General features: G+C 55.6%; 2 protein-coding genes across 5 annotated transcripts in view; one reads left to right on the forward strand and one right to left on the reverse strand.

The window, feature by feature from the left end:
• Positions 1-7,809, forward strand: part of NAXD (NAD(P)HX dehydratase) — a 22,073-nt gene extending 14,264 nt beyond the window's left edge. For all 4 annotated transcript variants that reach the window (XM_028087364.2, XM_028087363.2, XM_028087362.2 and 1 more), the window contains 5 exons: positions 3,728-3,778; positions 3,860-3,964; positions 4,688-4,805; positions 5,760-5,880; positions 6,580-7,809. In XM_028087364.2, coding sequence (XP_027943165.1) covers positions 3,728-3,778; positions 3,860-3,964; positions 4,688-4,805; positions 5,760-5,880; positions 6,580-6,730 — 546 coding nt within the window. In that variant the 3' untranslated portion in view covers positions 6,731-7,809. The remainder of the gene's footprint in view (positions 1-3,727; positions 3,779-3,859; positions 3,965-4,687; positions 4,806-5,759; positions 5,881-6,579) is intronic.
• Positions 7,810-8,739: 930 nt separating this feature from the next.
• The window catches only part of CARS2 (cysteinyl-tRNA synthetase 2, mitochondrial), a 44,143-nt gene continuing 28,710 nt past the window's right edge, over positions 8,740-24,172 (reverse strand). Inside the window, 8 exon segments of the mRNA XM_028087361.2 lie at positions 8,740-8,859; positions 8,862-8,889; positions 9,075-9,281; positions 10,562-10,660; positions 11,344-11,467; positions 12,605-12,743; positions 13,332-13,398; positions 22,603-22,667. Coding sequence (XP_027943162.2) covers positions 8,822-8,859; positions 8,862-8,889; positions 9,075-9,281; positions 10,562-10,660; positions 11,344-11,467; positions 12,605-12,743; positions 13,332-13,398; positions 22,603-22,667 — 767 coding nt within the window. The 3' untranslated portion in view covers positions 8,740-8,821.

Genomic DNA, 24,172 nt, shown 5'->3' on the forward strand with positions numbered 1-24,172 from the left:
ATTTTACTTCACAGAGCACAATCAGGGGCAGTGGGCCTAGAGAGAGAAGCAGGGTCCCCGCTGAGCAGGGAGCCCGATGTGGGGCTCGATCCCAGGACCCTGGGCTCATGGCCTGAGCCGAAGGCAGACGCTTAACGACTGAGCCACCCAGGCGTCCCATTATCTTCCTTTTTCTGATGAGGAAATTAAATTGGAGAAATTAAATTACACCCCTGAAGTGGCCATGTCGTAAGGTGCAGAGTTCTTAATTTCAGTTTCAGAGTTTTTACAGCCACACAATTCACCCACTTAAAGCGTCCAATTTCGTGGTTTCTTTTTTTTTTTTTTTTTAAAGATTTTATTTGACAGACACAGCAGGAGAGGAACACAAGCAGGGGCAGAGGGAGAGGGAGAAGCAGGTTCCCCGCAGAGCAGGGAGCCCGATACGGGACTCGATCCCAGGACCCTGGGATCATGACCTGAGCCGAAGGCAAACGCTTAACGACTGAGCCACCCCGGCGGCGCCCAGTTCTTGGCTTCTAAGTACCTTCACAGTTGTACAGCCACTACCGTGATCAGTTTTAGAACATTCTCATCATCCCAGAAAGAAACCCCACATCTATTAGCAACTGCTCCCTTTTCCTTTCAAACTCCTCAGAGCCTGGCGTCCACTCCTCCACCTGCAGTCTGTGGATTTGCCAATTCCTGACCTTTTGGGGCAATGCGGTCTTACAGGACGCGGTGCTTGTGGCCAGCTGTGTTCACTCGGCAGCATCTGGGGCTCGTGTGTGTGTGGTGGGGGTCAGTGCTCCGCTCCTCTCCTTGTTGGGTATTCCCTTGTGCGGGTGGACCACGTTTGGTTTACCCAGCACGTGACGGACGATTGGGTGGCTTCCACTCTGGCTGTTGCAAGCAGTTCTCCGAATCTTCGTGTACAGACTTTGGTGATAACCCTGCTTCACATTTGGAGGAACTCCTGTTTGCTGCACTTTTCTTTTTTTTTTTTTAAAGGATGAATTTTTAATTCTGATCAAGTCATGTGTTTTGAGAGCTTTGTTTTAGCTTTTATATGTAGATCTGTGGTCCATTTTGAGTACATTTTCGTGTCTGGGGTAGGGAGTGGATATTCCGTTCCAGCACCACTCCGCTTGTATCTGGGCAGCCTTGTTGAAAGTCTGGACAGAAAGGCAGGGGTGTATTTCGGGGCTCTCGTCTCTGTTCATGGAGTTGTATGGCTGTCCCTGTGCCGCGACACCCAGTCCTGATGGTGGCGGCTATGTGATCCTGCTGACCTTGTTTGCGTCCGGAGTATTTGGCCTGCTGGGGGTCCTGTGATGTCCACAGGGGTTTTAGGACCGGAAGAGGCATTGGGGATTCTGACGGGGAACATGCTGAACGTGTAGATGAGCTGGGGGGAGGGCTTGCTGCTGCTGCTGGTGCTACTCAGTCCTCCACGTTATACGCTGGTTTTGATCTGCAGTTTCTGGATCTAGCATGTGGGCTCTTGGCTAACTCCCCTCATGCTCTTTATGCTCCTATGTAATGAGTCCTGGAGGCTTTTCCTGGGTAGAATATGTACATGTTTCTCAAGGTTTTTAATAGCTGTATCATCATATACCGTATTTAAGTAGTTCACTTAGGTGGTTTACGGCTTTTTCTTAACATGGTAGTGATGTCTCAGACATTTCTGCACCTATGTTTGTCCATCTCTTTTGGGTGTGTCCTTCAGGATAAATGTCTAGGTGCTGTATGGCCAGGTGGTGGCGGCTGCAGCAGCCCCCTCTCCCCTACAGGGCTGCCCTTGCCTGGCCTCTGCTCCGGGGTCCATCCCCCCGCCCTGGCGCCACCTCCCACGTGGGCGCGCCCCCGACTGACTGTAGCTGGACTTACTGCCAGACACACGGGGCCGCTGCTCGGACGGCACCCAGCCTCTTCTGACCTGTGGTGGTGTGGCTCCTTCCCCCCTTTGCTGTCCATCCCATAGGTGAGATTGGCGATGCTGGCAGGTGACCTCCCCTGCAGCCGCCACTTGTGGCCTGCCAACTCCCTTGCCAAGAACTAGGTACCTCTTTAGAGTTGATATTTCTCATCCGCATACAAAGTATTATATGAGGGGCGCCTGGGTGGCTCAGTCGTTAAGCGTCTGCCTTTGGCTCAGGTCATGGTCCCAGGGTCCTGGGATCGAGCCCCACATCGGGCTCCCTGCTCAGCAGCCTGCTTCTCTCTCTCCCTCTGCTGCTCCCCCTGCTTAAGTGCTCAGGAGCGCACGTGCGCTGTCTCTGACAAAATCTTAAAAAAAAAAATTATTTGAGACAATATCCTCATTTTATAGACCAGAAGATGGAGTTGCAGAGAAGTAAAGTGATTTTATTCAAGTTGACACAACTGAGTCTTTTGGACTCTGAGCCCGTGTCCTTCAGTGCCAGCAGCTTCGCCGGGGTCCGGGACTGTCCTGGTGATGTCGCTATCTGTGGACTCGTTTCCCTCGGAGCCTCAGTCAGAAGCTGTCTCCCGAAGAGGTCAACACTTCTTTAAGATGAGGACTCAGGGCCATTAGAGCAGCCTTCCCTTGTCCAGGATTCATTTGCTGCTTCCTTGGTTTTTCCTCTTGGGGCCAGAAGGCACTTCCTAGGGAGTCCATGCTGTCGGGGGGGTGGGGTGGGGCACTGGAAATGATGGAGGACGTCTGTCTGTGCCTGTTGGGGCCGCCTCGGCAGAACACCGCAGGCGGGGGCTTAAAGCACAGACGTCTGTTTTCTTCCGGTCCTGGAGGATGTCCGCGAGCAAAGTGTCAGCAGGTTTGGTTTTTTTTCTGAGGCCCCTGTCCTTGGCTGGTAGATGGCCGGCTGCCTGCCCACTGTGTCCTCATCTGGTTGTGTCCATGTTGTCTGTGTGCCGGTCTCCTCCTCTTGTAAGGACACAGGCATCCTGGAGTGGGGGTCTTGACTCGATGTTTTCTACTTTCAAGTGTGTGTTTCAGGGGGAGATGGTTTTAATGCTATTGCAACGTGTCATCTTGTAAAATAGTGGTTCATAATAAGCGACCGTATGCATGTTGATCGTAGATAGATATGTAATTTGGCAAAAAACCTCAGACTTTAGTATAACTTTTTCAGAGAGGTGATTGACTTTTATTATTGTCACTTATTTTATTTTATTATTATTATTTTTTAAGATTTTATTTATTTATTTGAGAGAGAGAGCGAGCACATGAGAGGGGATAGGGTCGGAGGGAGAAGCAGACTCCCGGCCAAGCAGGGAGCCCGATGCGGGACTCGATCCCGGGACTCCAGGATCATGACCCGAGCCGAAGGCAGTGGCTCAACCAGCTGAGCCACCCAGGCGCCCCTATTGTCACTTATTTTAAAACACAGAGTTAGAATGCATAAAAACTCACGATTTGGGGGAATTCTGCAGACTTGAGCTTTTTCATCTGGGAACCCTGAGGATTAATGTTGGTGGGACACTTGGAGCCTCTAGCTTGCGGTCAGCCTCCATGGGCTCGCCTGGCCCAGCGCTGTGTATTGGGCTTCCCATGGACTCCAGAGTTCCAGAGTTCCCAGGGCCCCTGCCTTACAGGGGGGCTGCTGTCCGTTCATTTGGGTCTTTTTCTGTTTATTGCATGCATTTATCATTTTGTTTGTTGATGACCTGATGTTGCAGTTCAAGGTACTGCTTGCTTGGTCATCTTTTAATTCCACTGAGGGGTGATGGCCTTGTTGCTCAGCATATCTTTCTTTCCTTGCAGGGCATTTTAGAAGCAGCCAAGGCCAGGGACATCCCCGTCGTCATCGATGCAGTGAGTGTGACTCTCCTCTCCTGCCCCTTCTCCCAGCCAGGCCCCTAAGGCTGTGCTGTATGTACCTGTCCTTGTCTGTAGGACGGGCTGTGGCTGATTGCTCAGCACCCAGCCCTCATCCAGGGCTACCGGAAGGCCGTTCTCACTCCCAACCACGTGGAATTCAGCAGACTCTCTGAAGCTGTGGTGAGTTTGCTGACCGCCCAAAAGATGGGGTGTAAGCCCTCCCCATCCTGAGGAGGGGTGAGGGACGGCTCTGCTTCTGCCCCAGCTGTCCCTGCAGAGGTGGACTTGCAGATGGCCAGCAAGGAGATGCATGCTTCCCCCATGCCAGCAGTGCTCCTCTTTCTTGGTGGTGCATGGAATGACGGCGATCTTCTCCCTAGAACATCTCTGACTGGGGGAGAGGCGGGGTGCTGGGCTCTGGGCGGAGCACTCCATCCCTGTCCTGCGTTGCCTCGCCTGTGAACTGTGGGTCCTGAGAGCATCGCTTCATAGGGTCTGAGGACGAAACGGGATGATGAATGTAAACCCCCGAGTTCTTATGTAGTAAGCGTCCCATAGATGTTAGTGCGTGATTATTCAGAGTTGTCACCTCTGCAAACCTGTGAAACTCCAGCCTTGGGCAGTGTCCCCTAACTGATCCAAAGGTAGGGGGAGGGTCCCTGAGTGGTGTTTGTGCATCCACCCGAGGACCTTGCTGTCCAGCTCTTCTGGGCCTGCTTCCCCCTAGTGGATGTGTTGTGCCTTTCCATGTGTGGGGCTGGAGCTCTTGGCGGAGAGAGAGTGTACGTGTGTGTGGTTGGGGGGGGGGGTCTGAGGATCAGGGTAGACGGGCAGGATGTACCCGTGACAGTGGGCTCTTTTCATGTGTCTGACAACGGCGTGGTCTGCTGTCCCACCTTGCAGCTGAGAGAGCCTGGGAACGGCAGCGATCGAGAAGCTGTGTGGAGACTCAGCCAGGCCTTGGGGAATGTGACCGTGGTCCGGAAAGGGGAGCAGGACGTGCTCTCGGATGGTGAACAGGGTGGGTAGCTGTGGGCTTCACATGTGTCACTCAATGTGGTGGTGCTGGGCACCAGCCCCTGGAAAACCACAGTGATGACACACGCGGTCCCTTGTGTCACCCATGTTCCACACACAGGGGCTTCCCGAAGAGCTTGGTTTTATTTCTCTGTTTTGCAAAGGGCGGGGACCACGCTGAGTGTTCATCCTTGTTGATGTCAGGTGCGGCGGCTAGTTCTGTTGCCATCTGGGAGAAACCATGCAGGGGGGCCCTACTGGCAGGTGGCGCTCCAGGACCCCCGGCCCGCCTGCCAGTGCGGTAGAGGTAGAGGCAGTTACAGGAATATTCCACTGCATCTTGTTCTAAGAAGGGCTGGAAATGAGGGAGCTGGGAGCTGAGCGGGTGGAGGGGGTCGCCAGGTGCTGGATGTGTGGCAGCTTCCCCCTCGTTCTCTCCCCGGGGCCTGCCAGCTGCCCAGTGGGAACAGCAGGGGGAGATTATGGTGGGTGTCAGTGACCGTGAGATGCGGAGCCTCCCTAGTGCCCCGCAGCCAGGCCCTTCCCTCACGTAGTCTGAGTGGGAGGCAGGGAGCGCACTCGTTATGGTAACAGGACATAATACAGAATTGCTGTCGTGGTGTAGGCCTGCTGACCAGGGAGCGCGAGGCTCGCTCACATGCCCCCGACCCTGGACAGGAAACACTGAGGGAGTGTTCTCCGAGGGACCCGGAAACCTTTGGGGTTCATGTTGGAAAATGCTTTAGACTCTGACATGTTGAGGGGATATAACCACGCGTTTTCTGAAGTAGCTGCTGGTTACACAGCATAAATGGATGAGCAGCCGCCGGCTGGGTCTGCTCTCCTGTAAACCAGGCCGCCTGGTTAAGAACATACAGGAGGAGCTGCCACGGATTGGGATGGCGCCTCGGGCACAGGCGAGCTCGTCCCTGACGGCCATGTCCCTCTCACCCCACAGTGCTCGAGTGTGCCCAGGAGGGCAGCAGCCGCAGGTGTGGCGGCCAGGGAGACCTGCTGTCGGGCGCCCTGGGTGTCCTGGTGCACTGGGCACTGCTCGCCGGACCCGAGAAGACAAATGGGTATGTGTCGTCTTTGCTTGCCCTCCCCACCCCCCGAGAGTTCTGAATCATGCAAGCCATTCAGGTTGCCCATACGTTTAATGCGTAGCCTTGTCAAACATCGGTGTTCCGCGGAAGCAGTCCCAGAGCAGGGGTGCTCTTGCTCCGTGGGCGGTCGGGACCCTGCCCTGTGGCTCAGTGCTGATGGCTTTGGGGTGACCCTGTTCTGGGCAGTGTGATCTGTATCCTCTGTAAAGCAAAACAGTGGAACAGAAACCGGCAGGGCAGAGGTGAGCTGGCCTTGACTACTGTCTGGCAAGATGGGAGTTTTCTGTAGGAGACAGAACTCAGAGAAGCAGGCTTGGCCCACATCCACTGTCAGAGCCGTGAGCGCAGGCAGGGTCCAGTTCTCCAGGGCCCCCGTCTTCTACACCCATCGTGGGACGGTGGTGGCCACCTGTGCTGGGGCGGGGTGTCCTTGGTCTGGAGCCCCCCCCACCCACCTGTGAAGCCATGCGAGGCCATGGGGTGGTGGCACAGCAGGGGGCAGGTCCCTGCCCGGCGTGGGTACACGTGGAAACAAAAGCTCTACGGGCATCTGTTGAGGGGGGCGGGAGCCCATGTTCTCAGGTCTTCGGTAGTCCTCCCTGGTGTTGCAGATCACTATAAACCTCGACCAGCGCGGGGGGCCGCTGCTGTCTGACGCTCCTCCCCCTCCAGGTGCAGCCCTCTCCTCCTGGCTGCCGTGGGTGCGTGCTCTCTCACGAGGCAGTGCAGCCACCAGGCCTTCCAGAAGCATGGCCGCTCCACCACCACCACCGACATGATTGCGGAGGTCGGGCCCGCTTTCCACAGACTCTTTGAAGCCTGAGCTGAGGCACCGGGAAGCAAGCAGCACACAGACCGGGAGGCTGCGTTTGTCCAAGAACCCACGTCCTGTGTCCCAGTCCTCGGGCTAACAGAGCAGCGTGGTCCATGGGTGGATTTTTGGCTACACGTGGAGCTGGAGATGTTACAGTGACACCAAACCAAGTATCCCTGAACTTTTCTTAGCTGCTCAGCAGGAAATGAGCCGCTGAGCTTTGTGTGCGCTCTGGGACCACGGGCCCTCCTCCCTACCTCCTCCCTACCCACGTGCTTCCCGTGTGTCTGCGGTGGATGCCCCTCACAGGGATCCTGTCGATCCTGTTAAAAAAAGCCTCTTGTAGCTATTTTGAACACTGATTAGGTTGAAATTGGGCAGAAATAGTAAGCATTAGTGGTTGTGCTTAATTGAAATATTTCAGAACAATCAGTGATCGGTTTTTTGGAGGAAACAAGACACTGAGCCCAGAGCACGTGGGTGGGGCTCTGGGGTACCCGCGGCTCTGCCCTCTCCTCTGTGTGCACGCACCCGAGTCCGTGGTGGCAGGAAGCACGCCCGGGGCAGTCACGGAGCCCTCGTTTGGGATGTGGCCCATCCGTGTGCCCTCCGGAGGAGGCAGACAAAGCTGGACATTTGGAGGGCACCCGAATGGGGGCACTGAACACTGTCGTTGAAAGTGGGTGTGTCCTCAGGAATAGATTCCGTTAAAGAAGTGCTGTCTGCGAGTTGCCTTGTTAGCCTCTGGTGGGCTTCTGGATGGTGCTTTGGGTGGATGGTTTTCTCTGCGGCCAGAGAGCTGCTTCTCCAGTGTTTTTCCCTAGGGTCGGTTCCTGCACTTATAAGTACTTCTGTAGGTTTCACGATGCTTTCTACAAGGACCAGACCTGTGTGGATCCCTTATGTCCTTCTGGGCTGATGCTCTGATTCAGATGCCCCCCCACCCCAGACCGATTCTACTTTAAAACCAGATTTCTTAAAATGTTTGCCACTCTTGTTTCATATGTAATTGAGACGCGTCACTGTATTTTGTTTTGGGAAATTACATCTAAATCCTGGTAATCATTAAAAGGCAAATCTGATTTCAATGCGGAGTTTTCTTTTTTTCTTACAGAGCCCAAACCCACCTTTCAGCTTTCCTGTCAGCAGAAAGACAAACATGTAAAAGCCTGTCAGTTTTCACCTGTGCCTACCCACCTTGTTAAAATGTAGTCCTTTCGTTCCACAGAAGGTAAAAATCAGGAGTCACAGAACTATTTTTATGTTTTTGATCTGAATAAGTACAAATTCTCTTGCTCAAATGGGAATGAGGAGTATATTCAAGTAGCCAGTGGCTGATTTAAAAATAACCCATATGGACTACTGGCTCCAGCTAAGGACATGCTTTTACCCTGAGACCAAGATCGCAGAGCACGGAAGTACACTGGCGTAGCCAGGTTCGGCGTCTGGCTGTCAGGGGACAGTAATCCCCTTTACTGAAGGGACGCTGTTTGGGTGTCCTCGTCAAGGGCCTACCTGCCAGGTGGGTTCTTTGCGCGAGCTGGGTCGCTGTCGGCAAGTCCATTTCTGAGCGGGTTTCCTCACCTGTGGGCTAGGACACCAGTGCCTCCTGGGGTCCTGAAGGTCAGTGACCAGGGCATGCGCGCCCGACAGTACCGGACTTAGGGCGGCCTGGCCAGGGACGGAGAGCGGGGTGCGGGCCGCGCGGTGTGGGCGCCGGTTCTGCCTCCTGCTCTGCGGTCAGACCTGTGTCTTGCTCTCACCGGTGCATCCAGCACACGGTGGTTTTCTATGGTCAACACATTACTTTTGTAACAAATAAATGTAGGAAGACCACCTCCCCTCTGCGGGGAAGGGGTGCCCCGTTCAGGGCCCTCATCCCTAGTTCAGCACTGCCCCAGACCCCCTGTAGGACTTACATCCTCCGCCCAGGGCTCACGGTCCTCACGTGACGGGGCCCAGGGGCCAGCATCAGGACCAGTGTTGGCCCGTGAAGAATCCACTTCTCAGGCGCATGGTATCGGTTGGATTGACTTTAATGGTGACTGAGCAGCCACAACGGGAAACTTTCATGGAAGCACAGGACGGTGCTGGGGGCCGTCAGCTCGCCGGTCTGGGGTCTTCTGTCCTCTGATCAGCAGCTCCCATGTGGACGTGCTGCTCCTGTCCTGGGGAGGAAGCACCAGGGGAAAGTGGGCCAGTGAGGGCTCAGTGCCCACCCGCTGCCTCCACAGGGCACTCCTGACGGCACTGGGGTCGGGGGCTCGGGACGTCCGGGCTCTGCCTGGTCCACGTTTGTGCGATGCTGCCCCGTTTACACAGTTCGTCGGGGTGACGGTGCCCAGTGGCTCACCTTAATGCTGATGCCATGGGCAACGAGGTCCCGGCGCAGAGCGTCACACGCCTCCAGCAGGGGCTGTGTGTCCAGCAGCTGCTGCCGTCGGGCCTCCCTGGTGGCCGCTCCTGAGGCCAGGGCGAACTGCCGGACCTGCAGCCGGAACTGGACCAGCTGCTCCACCACGCTGTGCAGAGTGGCCCGGCTGTCGTCCCCTGAAACAGACTACACCAGGCAGAGCGGCGCGGTCAGCAGGGCCCTGGTAGCTGCCCACACGGTGGGGCCCAGCTGGGAGGGGGCGTGGGGGGGGGGTGCGCAGCGCCAAGCCGACCCAGAGCACGTCCTCCCCAGGGCTCTCCTGGCCTGCATGCCCTGCTCAACCAGGCAGAGGTCTCCAACGCCGCCGGCAGGCGCACACCCAGGGCTCCCCTGTCCGTGTCCTCGGGAGCAGTCTCCATGAGGCCGACCTGGCTGGGCAGCCCTCCTCCCATCCCAGATGAGCTAACGTCTCAGGTGGGGTCTTTATCAGCTGGCTCCCTAGGCAGTCTGGGAGTGCAAGCCATGCTGACTCCTGAAACCGGATCTGTTCCTCTGACCAAACACGGAAAGCACCGTCCACCTCGTGTGTGGGTCGCGCACACGTGCGCTCTCGCCGCCTGTTCACAGACGGACCGTCTCCACGCCCAGCTGCGGGTCTCGGTGGGTCAGGCCCTCTCCCACTTACACGACTTCTCCTTCCTTACGGGGAGGGGATCCGAGTGCCTGTCTGTGCTCACGGGTGTGAAAGAAACAACACATTCTGCTCGGGGTCAGGCTTCTCCAACCTACAGAATCCTCAGTTGCTGCTTCCACGATAAAGGACCGTATTTCTGGTCACAAAAAACATGAGCCCAAAGCGGGATCCAGTGTCTGCTGTCGAGGAGGGGGAGGTGAGCGAGCAGTTTCTGACAAGGGCCAGGCAGTGCGATCTGGGAAGAGTGAGCGGTCCCAGCATACGGATGATGGAGGCTGGACCCTTCATGTTCACGACCTGCTCCCCGAGTGTCTAAAAGTGGCCTCACGGTGGAGCAGGGCGGGGAGGGTGCTGGGGAGGAGCGGGGCCCCGGGGAGAGGAGGGGCGTCGTGCGGAAGGCTGCCTGAGCGGGGAGGGGGCTGGCCGGGTGGGGAGTGGGGGCACGGCCCAGACCCCTGCAGGGGAGACAGCGAGGGGCTCGGCCGGAAAGTGTCATCCTACTGTGCGCCCAGCTGCACTGAGTCTCAGAAGAAACAAAACGTGTGCGGACGGATAGCACACGGTCTGCAGCCAAGCGGGGCCGCGGGTTCTGCTCGGAATCCCTGCAGCGTCAGGTAATAAAACACTAGCTCTGAGCCTGTTTGCTTTTTCAGGAACGTATTTTAGGCACGTAAATAAATTCGACACAATTGTCCATTAAAATGAACATAAAAGGGGAAGGAGACAGTGGTGACTACACATAGGCGTCCTCACTGAGAAGGGCAGGTTGTACCTGTCTGACTGCCAGAGAAATCCCGACGGTCTCGAAGAACTGTTCGACGTAGGACACGACGGAGCCAAACACGGCAGGGCTCCTGGGACCGCCGGGTTCCTGTGACAGATCACCCAGAGGAGGCACGTGAAGAGCCAAGGAAACGACGAAAAAGACACAGGGACGCAGCCGGTCGCTGCTCCCGTCGCTGGGCCATGCCTCGTGCGGCGGGGACGACCCTGGCGGGGGCCCCTCACTGGCACACCACGGAACCCTGCGCCTCCGTCTGCCCATCTGTAAGATGGGGATCTGCTAGGGCCTGCATGCTGGTGTCCCCCGGATCCAGATGCTGAAACCTAACCCCCCGTGTGACAGTGTTAGCGGGCAGGTCTCTGGGAGGTCACTGGCGCACGCAGAGAGACCCATCAATGGCACTGGTGCCAAGCCCAGAGCAGGGCCAGGCTGCGTGGGCACAGTGGGGTCCACACACGGCTTCCCCCCCATGTCCTATCTCACGTGCTAGCAAGCTCAGCTTCCACAGAGTTCCTCTGAGCAAACGGGAGGATGCCGCGCTTCCCGTGGTGGCAAACACGGGAGGCCACCTGTCGGTGTGCAGGACCTCCCTGCTCTTGGGGGGGGGGGGGCGGTGCACAGCCCCGTGCAGGACGAAGCAGCCCCCGCAAGTCGGTTGCGGGGGGGGGGCTGGAGGCCACTGCAGGGAGCTGGCAGGGTGGCGGCTGTGCCTTCCCGAGAAGGGAGCCCCCACCACACCACCTACCCTACAGCCTCGTCTGGGGACGCACCTTAGCGTGCGCCTTCAGCTGTCTGTTCCCGTGGTGAATGAGGTCCATGACGGCGTCCATCGCCGCGGGCGTGTCGAAGTCGTCCGCCAGGGCAGCCCTCACGGCCTGCTTGGTGTGGCGGAGCCTGGGAGAAACACGATGCTCCTCAGCCCCTGGCCCGGCCCAGCGGCTGGAACGGGGTGCAGTCTGGCCCCCCCCGCAGCACAGAAGTGACTGTGAGTTCGCCCCCGGCCCTCCTAGGCCGGGCTCACACCTGGGAGCGCTCACAGTCCTGACGGGGTAAGATCAGCTTGGCACCATCCCGTCACCCACAAGTTCGGGGAACGCCTCTCACCCCTGGGTCTGAGCACACCGTGTATGTGCACCTCCCGACGGCTTACAAACGCAGCGGTGAGAAGGAAGGGTCCCACGACAGTATGCCGCGTTGTCAGCTGTTGTGCTATGCACACGTGTCTGGTGCCGGCTTGGAGAGCAAGACACGATGCGGCCCCCCTCCCCAGGAGCCCACAGGCAGGACACCTGGCACCACGATGACGGCCCGGCCTCCCTGAGGGGGAGGGTGGCCCCAGGTCCCGGTGGAGGGAGGCTGCTCACGCCCTGCCCCCAACCCCTTGTGAGCTACGCCTGCGCACGGACAGCCTGAGCCTCTGAGCAGCAGGCCTGCCGGGCGCGGGGCCCGGGGACCCGGGGACCCGGCCCGCATTGGGCTCTCGAGCGTGTCCCGCTTCCCGCACCAGGCTGCGGCCTCTCCACGTCCTTCCCTCTGCGGCTGGAGCCCCGCCCCCCCGCCCGCCAGCACGCGCCCCCCCCTTCCTTCCCCAGCCATGGCAAGGACACTCCGGTCCCCTCGGTCCCCCCACCTGCACACCTGCTGCTTCACACACTGAGCTTTGTCTCCGAGACTAGCTCCCTACTGCCCACCACTACTGGTCTTCACCCCACTTCCTGCAGACTCCCCGATTTCCAGGCATGGGGAAGGACTGGGCTCCTACCCGCAGAGCAAGGTGACCAGAGCCTCTGTACGGCTCACCGACAAACGCCAGTGAGCGCCCCGTCCAAGCACAGGTGTGACCCCCCCCCCCCCACAGCCACCCCGCACGCAGGGCATCCTCGTCTGTCCCCAACAGGATCACCGACTCGCCCGAGGCACCTCCTGCACCAGCAGCCCCTGGGGACCTCAGCCTCTGAAAGCCTCTCCCATCTCAGGAAGCCCCATGTCTGGCGCCCGGGACCCTCGGGTGGATGCTGGTAGGGCACCTACCTCTCCCACAGCACATCGTCCCTGATGGGGCCGCACACCAGCTGCCCCTTCATATAGGCCCGGGCGTCCTCCACAAATGCGGCCGCCGCCAGGAGGAGGTGTTTGGCTTCGAGCATGGTGCCATCACTGTAGTCGATGGCTGTGGAGGGGACGTGGGAGGCACCCTGCAGGCCTGGCGCCTCTTGGCCAGAGGCCAAGCGGCGGACGCAGGACACTTGCTCCCCTATCCCACTCGGGTCATGAGGGTCTACGCTGACCCGGGCCTCAGCACGTTGGAAGAGACACGAAAACCATTCCCAATATGCTTTGGCCAAGGGGTTCACTCCTGCTGAGATGGGTGACTCTGGGAAGCGGGAGAGATCCCTGGGCCCTACACCACCTCTCAGGAGACCAGCCAACGGTGGGGACTTAGGGCTCTGTATTTCAGCACAGGGAGCGAGGACGGGCTCTCAAACTCAGCGCTTTACAGTGTGTTGAGAACATGCCCTCCACCTGGGCCCCGTGTCCAGACCCACACAGAGGAGAGCTGGGGGTCGACTGGAAAACCCACGGCCTCCAAGAGACAAGCTTCTGGAACCTTCTGGCTGGGAGCTGGGATTATGCTTCCTAATAGTGCATCCTCCGGCTTCCTTTCAGGCATGAGCCCGTGTTCAGCCATTCCCCAAACGCTGTCCACGGACCCTTCCCTGAGCTGCCTGAGTGCAGCCGGGCCTCACGTCTCACTCACCTGACCTGTAACTGCTCCGCATGCAGAAGAGCCGGAAGACATCGGGGGAAAACATCTTCAGAAAGTCCTAACAGGGAGAGATCAGGGAGAGATGGGAAATTAGAGCATGTGCGACAACTGCGTGAGCTGATCTGGCCTATCAAGCCGTCAGGAATTTTTACGAAAAGCTTCGTTTTGTTTCCAGACTATGAGCACACCCCCACCCCACGTTCCCACAGGGTCTTCCCTGGCTCCGCACTGACACAGGGAGTCTGTGCTGTTGTTATCCTCGGGAGCCCCTTTGCAGGACGTGGCGGCCAAGCGAGGGAAGGGGTGCCCGGCTCCTAGGCCTGTGTCAGCGCTGAGATGAAGCAGGCCCCAAGCCCACGTTTCTTGAAGAACACACCACTGCCTCTGACTAAACATCAGTAAAACTGAGCACCTGTCCTTGAACGGATGACGTCCAGAACGTCTACACAAAGAAGTGTATCCCTTCTCCATTAGGAGGAATAACCAGGGAAACCTAGCAGAAGTTGTTCAAACAGCATGAAATTCAACAAATTTCTGTGTGGTGGCTGCGGCAAGAAGCACTTAGTGACCTTACGGGGGGAAGGGGGAAGGGAGGACAGACTCAGCCTCCGCGGGGCGCTGTTCAGCCTGCCAGGGACATGCTCGGACACGGCCCACGGTGGCACCGAGGACAAACCGGCTCCAGCAGGACCATCTGACAACGTGGAGTTTGGGTCAAAACCCAAAACCACCCTGTCCCTTTGTCATGCATTCTCTGGGAGTAAAATGACGTTCTCAGCCCTTCTCCTGTGAACCCACTCCGTGTCTAGCAGTTATTTCTGGACTTCCTCAGCAACAGTGACCCAGCGGGTGACAGCTGGAGGACACCGTGGCCGGGACCCTGCACCAGGACCGGCAGGTGGCCCCTCTGGGAGCAGGTGCACTGACAGCCTTCCTCCAGGAAGGACGAGCAGACACACCACTTTAAATGCAGCATAGTTACTATGCCACAAACAGTGTAAGCAGAGAGAAAACTAACCCTGTAGCAGACTTCATCGCTCACAGACGGCTAGAGTCTAATGCGTTTGAACAGTGTGTCCCCTACCCGGTGACAGAGACAAGGCTCGGAGAACAGAAAACCTGCCCCCCAGCACCGGGGGCTCCACCCTAGCTCCCAGCTCTGTGCTGCTGTGTTTAGTCTTCCTTGGGTCTTACTTGCTAGTTCACTTCCCCACCGTGGTACTTCTGAGGTCCTCCCAGTTCTCACGCACACGGATGGTGCTTCTCTGAGCAGTTACGTGCACAGGCTCCCTGTGCCCGGGCCGCACCGTGCAGCACTACCTGGGGACCACAGCTTCCAGATGTGGCTCTGCTCCGCTGGACCTGAGTGCTGGTCTGGGTTTATGCCTGGAATGGAGGGGCACGTGGACGGCTGCTCACCAGCACACACAGGGCCTTCTGGCCACCCTCTTTGCCTTTTTCCCACATGTTCGAATAATTTCTTTAGAATTCCTTCGGGGAAGTGCAGACTCAGCTGCTCTATAGCTTGTTACAAGTTGCTTTCCTGCAAGCATTCATCAGGGGACCTATTCCCCAACTGCCATGCCTCCTTTCCTGTGCTGTTTGTTTTTTTTCAATTGCTGTTGGTGCTCGTGTTGCTTTTTTTGTAAGTTGTTGCCAGATGTTTGGTGTGTAGGAGTCTGGAGTCGGTGGGGAGCTGTTTCCAGCAAAGCTGAGCGGTGCCTCTCGCAGGTCAGCTGTAGACCGCTCGCTCATCCACCAGAGAAACAGATACCGCCCCTCGTTCTCCAAACATCTGTGCTTTCTTTGAACTGGAAACCTTTTCCTTCTCTCTTGCCTTTCTGCTCATACTTGTGCATTCAGTTAAAAAAATTTAAAGTGGTATGGCTGTTTTCCATCCACTGAAGAACTCTGATCTTTCTAAAAAAGAAAATCTCTCTTCCATTTTAGTATTTCATATTTTCTGAGTGGCTACGTTCTCTATTTCACTCCTAAACCCTATTTCACTCCATTTAAAATCCTAAAAGGATTTTAGGGTTTTATTTTAAAGGGTTTTTCCTCCCAGTCAGAATATGTGCTCATTCAGATTAACCTCAATGTGTATTCAGAAATCTAAGGTAAGAGTTCTCCACAGCCCAGCAACAGGACAAGATGTTTATTCTCACCACCGTGGGGGGCTCCTGTGAAGGAGTTTACTACAAGGAGAAATCTGTGATCTAGTGTTTCTACAGCATTCGGTCCCTGAGAGCTAACTGCTGATAATAACAGAATGAAAGGACAACCACATCCAACTACTGTCCTGTTACCCCTCGCTGAGCACTGGATTTATCTTGACTGCTGGCCTGCTGGTTCTGGGTGTACCCAGGGTGACATTCAACAAAACGGAAAGGTGGCCTACGGAACTGGAGAAAGCATCCACAGACTATGTTTCTGATAAGAGCTCAGAACCCAGAATACATAAAGAACTCCTACGGCTCAACAGCAAAAGACAACCTGATTCAAAAATGGGCAGAAGACATGAACAGGCATTTCTCCAAAGACAGAATGATGCCCAACATCACTCATCATCAGGGAAATACAAATCAAAACCATGATGAGATACCACCTCACACCTGTCAGAATGGCTAGACTCAAAAACACAAGAAACAACAGGTGTTGGCGAGGATGCGGAGAAAGGGGAACCCTCGTGCACGGCTGGTGGGAATGCAAACCGGTGTGGCCACTCTGGAAAACAGTATGGAGAGTCCTCAGAAAGTTAAAAAGAGAGCTTCCCGGGGCACCTGGGTGGCTCAGTCATTAAGTGTCTGCCTTCGGCTCAGGTCATGATCCCAGGGTCCTGGGATCAAGCCCTGCATCGGGCTCCCTGCTCGGCGGGAAGCCTGCTTCTCCCTCTTCCACTCCTCCTGCTGTGTTCCCTCTCTCACTGTCTGTCAAATAAAATCTTAAAAAAAAAAAAACAAAAACACAACCAGTTTCCCTACGACCCAGGAATTGCACTTCTGTGTAATTACCTGAAGGAAACAAAATCCGTATCTCAAAGAGGTATCTGCACCCCCATGTTTACTGCATCACTGTTCACAACAGCCAAGATACGAAAGCAACCTAAGTGTCTGTGAACGGACGAACGGATTAAACAAATGTGATACAGACACATATACGTACAATGAAGTATTATTCAGTTGTCAAAAAAAATCTGCCATTTGTGACAAATGAATGAACCTGGAAGACATTATGTTAAATAAATAAAAAGAGAAAGACAAATACTGTAGGATCCATAGGATCCACCCATATGTGGAACGAAAAAAAAGTCACGCTCACAAAAACAGACAATGGTGCTTGCCGGGGGCTCAGGGGCTGGGGGAGACGGGGAGATGCTGGTTAAAGGGTACAAACTTTGAGCTGTACGATGAAGCAGCTCTGGGCCTCTAATGGACAGCACAGTGGCCATAATTAATAATACTGTGTCATGTACTTGAAACTTGTACGTGTTCTCATGTGTTAACTAACCTGATTGTGCAAACAGTTCACCACATACACGCATATCAAATCATCATGTTGTACACTCTAGTTGCACCTGTCGATTATACTCAGTGAAGCTGGGAAAGATAAGGGAGGGGGGAAGCGCTGTACCTTCCCGAACCTCATTGCCCTGAATACCTGGGTCACCCTCCCTGACAGTGACTGATGAGGCCTCCACGTTGCTGGTCTTTGTGGAGGTCACGCTTTACCCTGTTCCTCCCACTGCTCAGCCTCCACGCACAGCATGACCACAGCTCCCTGACAGGCGAAATGTCACCAGGCCTGTGTGCTGGGAGGCCAGGAGGTGGCGAACCCTCAGATGCAGTGAGCTAAGGGGGCGCGGGCCAGCAGGAAGCTGGGTGCAACTCCCCTAATGCATACCCGCCCTTCCTGCAGCACCCAGGGCAGGCGGGCTGACCACACAGACTCAGCCCTTTGCCTCACTTCACGTGCTCAGGGACCCTCAGAGTGGGCGCTGCTATGTCATGTTCAGAAGGAAAAACTAAGACTTTGACAGTAAAGTAACGGGTCCCAAATCACAACCTAGAGTTGGCCCGTTTTGAGCTGTTATCTGAACTGTCACGGTTGAGCTTTCCCCACGCGGACTCCAGTCCGTCAAGCAGAAGGAATCAAGTTTCCCTGCAGACAGTTATAAAAGCCTGTCCATGGTCTCCCAAATAATGAGGACTGGCAGGAAAACCTCCTGCTAGAAACTGGGAAACTGACACGTGTTTTTTTCCATGACGGGACATGGCTGAGCATCCCCAGGGACTGCCCGCAAGGCCAAGTTGCAGACTGGCCAAAATACAAAGTAACAAGAGACAATAAGTACACACACTCAAATGCACCATAATAAACAGAGAAATGGAAATTTAAAATCTAGCTGTCAATTTTCACCAAGTTAACAGGGAAAACGTTAACCAGATTAAGATTGTACCGAGTTCATGTGGATAAGGGAAATGGACACTTTCATACCCTGCTGGTGGGAATGTCGAGCAAACCTGCTATGCTACCAGAGGCCTTATCCAGAACATTCTGCATGCACACATCCTCTGACGGCCTCCGTGCTACGCTCGTCATGGTGCAGCACCCCCGTGGGCCCCCAAGTGCTCATGACAATGCAGACTCTGCAATATCTATGAATGTTTAAAAGGCACACCCTCTAGTAGACAATTTGACATAATTTAAATGACCATCAACAGGATGCTGTTTAAATTAATTAAGGTGCAACAGAGAACCCAGCCATTCAGAAGAATTAACTCCATATGGAAGAAACTGATCCAAAAGATTCATTAAGTGAATAAAGCAAGTGCAACAGTGCAACCACTTGGGTGGAAAGAAAAAAACAAGAAATGTATTTACACATGCGCACTGTGCCAAGAAGCTGGCGACAGTTGCTCTGGGAAAGAACACGGGCAGCTGGGGAGCGTGGCCAGGGAGGAGGGCTCCTCACGCCCCGCGGCTCCCCGGCCTTGTCTGCAGCCTGCACACTTCCTGGGGGAAGCCCACTCCTTCTAAAATCACTTGCTGTAGGAAACAAACCGAGGGTTGCTGGAGTGGTGGGGGGTGGGAGGGAGGGGGTGGCTGGGTGATGGACACTGGGGGAGGGTATGTGCTACGGTGAGCGCTGTGAATTGTGTAAGACTGTTGAATCACAGATCTGTACCTCTGAAACAAATAATGCAACATATGTTAAGAGAAAAAAAGAAGAAGAAGATAGCAGGAGGGGAAGAATGAAGGGGAGTAAGTCGGAGGGGGAGACGAACCATGAGAGACGATGGACTCTGAAAAACAAACTGAGGGTTCTAGAGGGGAGGGGGTGGGGGGATGGGTTAGCCTGGTGATGGGTATTAAAGAGGGCACGTTCTGCGTGGAGCACTGGGTGTTATGCACAAACAATGAATCATGGAACACTACATCCAAAACTAATGATGTAATGTACAACAATTAAAATAACAATGAAAAAAAGGAAAAAACAAACAAAAAATAAATAAAAAAATAAAATCACTTGTTGTGAAGGGGAAGAAGCAAGGTGCACTCCAGGACACGCAGTGTGCGGCGTGAGGAGGAGAAAATCAGGACTCCTACACAGATGGCTTCTTTCTTTCACAGCGAACGTTGGGAGGGTGACCTGGGGACAAACCACACGGCAGAGGCGCACTAGGGACGGCGTCCCAGGCCCTCGGCTCAGTGCTCCCTGCCGAACTCGGACAACACTTCATGCTCTCGGAAAATAGAGGGAAAGCGGAAAGAGAAGCCCTCCAACTGGAAACAAACTTGACAAACGAGCCTGCTGTGCAGCTAAGGGGGACCGCCACCCAGCAAATAATTACACTCTGCGCGGGCATGTGCCCAGCCACGTGACCCCCGTGCCAGAGGCTGAGAGTGACAGGAAGCGCAAGCCCAGCACCGGCAAGTCCACGGGGACAGAAAGACCAGGGGACGCTGGGGGCTGATGGGGGAGGGGAGGGAGCGCTTCACGGGCGTGTGGTTTCCGTGTGGCACGGGGAGCGTGTCAAGTAGATGGCCGGGTTGGGTGCCCAACTCTGTGAAGACGCTAAGAACCCCTGAATAATACAGTGTACAGGGTGAAGCCTCCCTATGTGAATTATGTCTCAATAAAGCTGTTATTAAAACCAGAATTGCTAGAAAATCTCAACTTTACTCAATAGTTCTACTGTTAATAGGAATATTGGTATTAAATTTTACAACATGTCAATTTTAAGATAAAGCATGAAGCTGATATGCTGTTGTAAGGAAACAAGACGTTTTGTAAAAGAGGAAAAGAGCTAAAACAAGCCAGTCCTGCCGTGTGAGACTGGAGAGCTCACAGTGAACTCCAGCAGCTGACGACTCTGTGTGTGGGGGGTCCATCTCCTCCTCCAGCTCTGTCCCCTGAAGGGGCCTCGGAGCAATGTCACTCCAGCAGCAGCAAACACACCAAATGCCCAGATCTTGGCTCAAAATTCCATGTCCCCGCAAAGGCAGCGAGGCTCCTTGGAGAAGTGGCAGCTCTGGGGCCAGAGGCAAAGGGAAACAGGGCCGAAAGCAAGGATGCGCACAGGGCATTTCCCTGGGATGCAGGAACCAAAGGAGCCTCCTCCCCGCCTCCCCCCGGGTCAAATCTGGGATAATTTCTGCATAAAAAGGATAAAGACTAAAATGATATACACAAAGTACAAAAGCTGAACTTCTAGCAATATTGAAAAGAGAACAACAGAGAACCCCCCCTTCTCTGAAGAGGAGGGCCAGCCAGGCAACAGCACAAGACAGTGTGCTTCGCAGGGACTACTGACGTGCAGGACGGGGCGAAGCCTGCAGCGGACGTGAACACCACAGGCGGCAGGCTGTCAGGGAACAGGATGCCCGACGGCAGATAACCTCGCTGGCTGTCCACGCGCACGAGGAGATAAGAATCTCTACGTCAGAGAGATGTGGTGGCCGTCACTGACCCCAGCGGTCAGACCCAACATCACTAACGGCAGGACGGCCTGGCACCGTGGCCCCCGGAGGGCTGCCGTGCGGAGCCCACGGCACCGCGGAGGAAGTGTTCCCGCCAGATTTACCCCGAACTGAGTCAAGCCTCGAGGCCTCACTTCCAGCTACAGGAAGAACGGGAGACAGAAGAACGAGTTACATGACACCACAGAGAAACAAATACAAAATGTGTGACGTTCAACAAAACTGGCCTCGTGTCTTCAAAAAGTCAACACCGCACGGAAAATAAAAGGAGAGAGACTACTGTGGACCAGAAGCCAAAAACGCCCAATCACGGAGGAGCTCCCGTCTCCCCCCATCTGCTGCGGTACAGACGGGCCTGGAGGGCATCACGCTGGGTGAAACAGGCCAGTCACCAAGGGCAAATGCCGCGCGTCTGCACTTCCATGCGCTCCCCAGAGCACTCACCGTCCGTCACGAGATCAGGGAGCAGCATGGCAGACACCAGGGGCTGGGGAGGGGGTGGCAGGGACTTTCTCAACAGGGGAAAGGTCCAGTTTGGCCAGATAAGGAAGTTCTGGAGCTCTCTTGCACAATGACGTGAGCACCATGCACGTAACAGTTACGACGGTGACTTTTATGTTCTGTGTGTTTCACCATGATGAAAAGTATCTTCTGAAAGGCCCAAGAAGACACAGCATAGAAAATGCAACACAAGAACCTTCACTGGATCCTGGTTTGAACAAAATCAAGGCTATAACAGACATTGGGACACATGGAAAAATCCGAACGCTGAGGAGTCAGTGATGTTAAGGAATTACTGCTGACGTTTTCGGCATCTGGGCTACACAGGAAAACGTCCTCGTTTTGGGGAGTAGCACGCAGAATGGGGCAGTGTCATGATGTCTGATGGCTCAGCAACCGCGGTGATCAAGTACACAGCGTGCACGCCCCTGTGCACAGGCATATGCGTCCACCACTCCCGTCAGCACACAAAAAGCAGTAAATGTAGCAAAGCAGTAACTCCTGAATCTATGTGGCAGGTATGTAAGTTTAACTCTTCTGTAGGAAAATGTGTAGAGATTCGAACACTTCCACTTAAGAAAAGCATATAAAGACTATTTTATGAGGAGAACTCCCCTTTTGGCTTCCAGCGCCCCCATCCGCAGGGAATACGCTCCACAGCCCCTGTGGATGCCCGAATATGTGACAGGACCAAAGCGTCTGGGTTTCCCTGGACAAACATGCCTGTGAGAACATTTAGTGATACTGCAGGCACAGGGATTGATGACAACAACAGGACACAAACAACCGTGACGCTGTGATCAAAGTTACTGGGACGTGGTCTCCCTCTCGCTCAACATACCTTCCTGTCCAGTGCTCGCCCCTCTTGTGATGATGAGAGATATCGAATGCCCCCGTGAGGAGGGGAGCTCAGGGGACGGATGCAGCCTCGGGACGCAGCACGAGGCTGCCGGTCACGGCCCCCGGACCGCGTCCGTGAGAACGCGTCCACAAGACCGTGCACAGGGGGTGACTGTATGTAAATCTGGTAGGAACAGCTCGAGTGCTCGTGTGTTCAGGGGATGAGGGTCTGGTAACTGGCCTTGCATTTTAACATTTGCAATTAAAACTACATTTGGCTTGGGCGCCTGGGTGGCTCAGTTGGTTGGGCGACTGCCTTCGGCTCAGGTCATGATCCTGGAGTCCCGGGATCGAGTCCCGCATCGGGCTCCCTGCTCAGCAGGGGGTCTGCTTCTCCCTCTGACCCTCCCCCCTCTCGTGCTCTGTCATTCTTTCTCTCAAATAAATAAAATCTTTAAAAACAAACAAACAAACAAACAAACAAAAAATAAAACTACATTTGGCTCTACGGGCCCAAAGATGAGTGAAGTGTTGGAAGTGCCCCCGTGCGTTCACGTGTTTTCTGCTCACGTGGACACTCACACGCCGCCCCCCGTCCCCATAGCACAGCGAAGCTGCTAAGCGACAGGCCGGCGCTGGGACAGGAAAAGGGGTAAATGGGACTCAGGGTAGCCGTGTGGGCCAAGGCCAGGGAAGAAGGTGGTGTGAGCGTCCGGACACAGGAGGGGACAGGCAGATGTCCGTGGGGAAGCCGGCCCACAGCAGGCAGGGGACACGGCCGAGAACCAGAATGCCAGATACCGCCGTGCTTTTACCACGAGAAACAGTAAGTTAAATGTGGAGGGAGGAGAAGCCTGTCAGGGCCGGGAGCACCAGGGATCAGAGACTTGGGGTCATCCCACACAGCAGCCCTCCGGACAGGTCGGTGGTGCACCGTTACCTTAATGGTAATGTAGTTTTTCAGCGATTTGGACATTTTTTCTTCGCCTTTCACGTGCAAATGCCCTGAAACAAAGACAGTAGTTTGTTCTGAACTGGGTGGAAGCGGGGGAGCAGGAATTACTGGGTGGAAGAGGGGGTAGCAGGAATTACTGTGAGTAATTCACACGCCGCGCTCGTTCTGCAGGAGGCAAACACCCACGTCCGCGTTGCTACAGGACGGTGCCCCCCAGGAGGGAAGCCACAGCCGCACCTGCTGGAGGGTGTGGGGTCCGCCGTGCACCCCCCAGCACCCCCATGCCGCCCTGCCCCCCGTCCTGCACCCTGGAAACACCGGCCTGACGGCCTCGTCAGCCCAGCAGAGGCCAGAACTCTGCTTCTGCAAACCAGGCACCCAGCAATATCCACTGGATTTCGGCCGTTCCGACCTGCACGTCTCTGAGAAGGACTGATTCGATTTCCCGCTGCAGTCCGTTTCCGCGGGCTTCTTGAGAGCCTGGCACTCCTTCACCCCCACGTACAGAAGACAGGAGGACCCGACTCCAGGGCTTCTCAGTCCCAGCGGGGCTCCCCTGGGCTGTACGTTCACACGGTTTACTTCCGGGGCCTCCTCTCCTGACACGGTAGGACATCGAGCACAACGGGGCTCCACGGATGAGCTTTCCGAGAACTGGTGAAAATGTGGCTTCCAAACAGAAATATAACCTTCAACACGCACTTTGATGTAACGTGTCCATACCAAACACAATTAAACTTTTTAAGTTGACAGTCGTTGGAAAATGAAACCCGTCCGACGACTTCTCTTGCATCCGTTTACATCAGGAAGGAGACACAGCTGTTCCCCCAGCCCTGGGCGGCCGTGGGATGAAGGCGATGAAGGAGAACGCAGTGCCGTGGGAGCATGGCCACGGCAGGTGTGCCCGACGGCTCATCCAGGTGCCGTGTGCCCACATCTGAGACGGGACGGGACGTGGCGCCTTGGTCGTTGGAGGGTCTCTGCCCGACGGGCTCTGTGCGCATTTATGCCGCAGGTGCCTTCCCCTCCAGCCCCATGCCAGAGGGAGGCCGTGGCATGTGCCAGGCCCCGGGGCTTGTCTCTGGAGCCCCTGCGCAGCGCCCACCCGGCTGGCCCAGGGTGGAACTGGGACCGTCAGGCTTTCGTCCTATTTCGGGAACCCGCCAGCAAGCCGTGTTGTTGGCAGAAATACAGGGTTTCAGCCACTGCTGGGCTCCCCCCGGGGATTACGATGCCAGAAGCAGCCACCAGGAGCGCTCTGCTTCTGCTTTGTTTCTTCCCAGACTCCCGCAGGCAGCGCAGTCGTAGGCCTGGCGTTGCAGGGAACCGAAGGCTGATTCAGGGACGTCGGTCACCGTGGGGGCGCCTCCCGGGAGGACTTGGGGTGCGGGAAACGCGGCAGTGGGCGTGCTCCGGGCCAAGCAGCCTCAGGGCTTACGGTCCCAGGAACCCGAGAGAAGTGTAACGTCAAGCAGCCCACCGCCCGCCAGACGGCACGCCTCTGCCGTCACCCCCCGCACCGAGAACGTTCCCCACATTCCACTCAGCCAGCACT

This window comes from Eumetopias jubatus, unplaced genomic scaffold, assembly GCF_037043125.1.
Source record: "Eumetopias jubatus isolate StellerSeaLion01/CBP00866 unplaced genomic scaffold, mEumJub1_p1.0 scaffold_3, whole genome shotgun sequence".
NCBI lineage: Eukaryota > Metazoa > Chordata > Mammalia > Carnivora > Otariidae > Eumetopias > Eumetopias jubatus.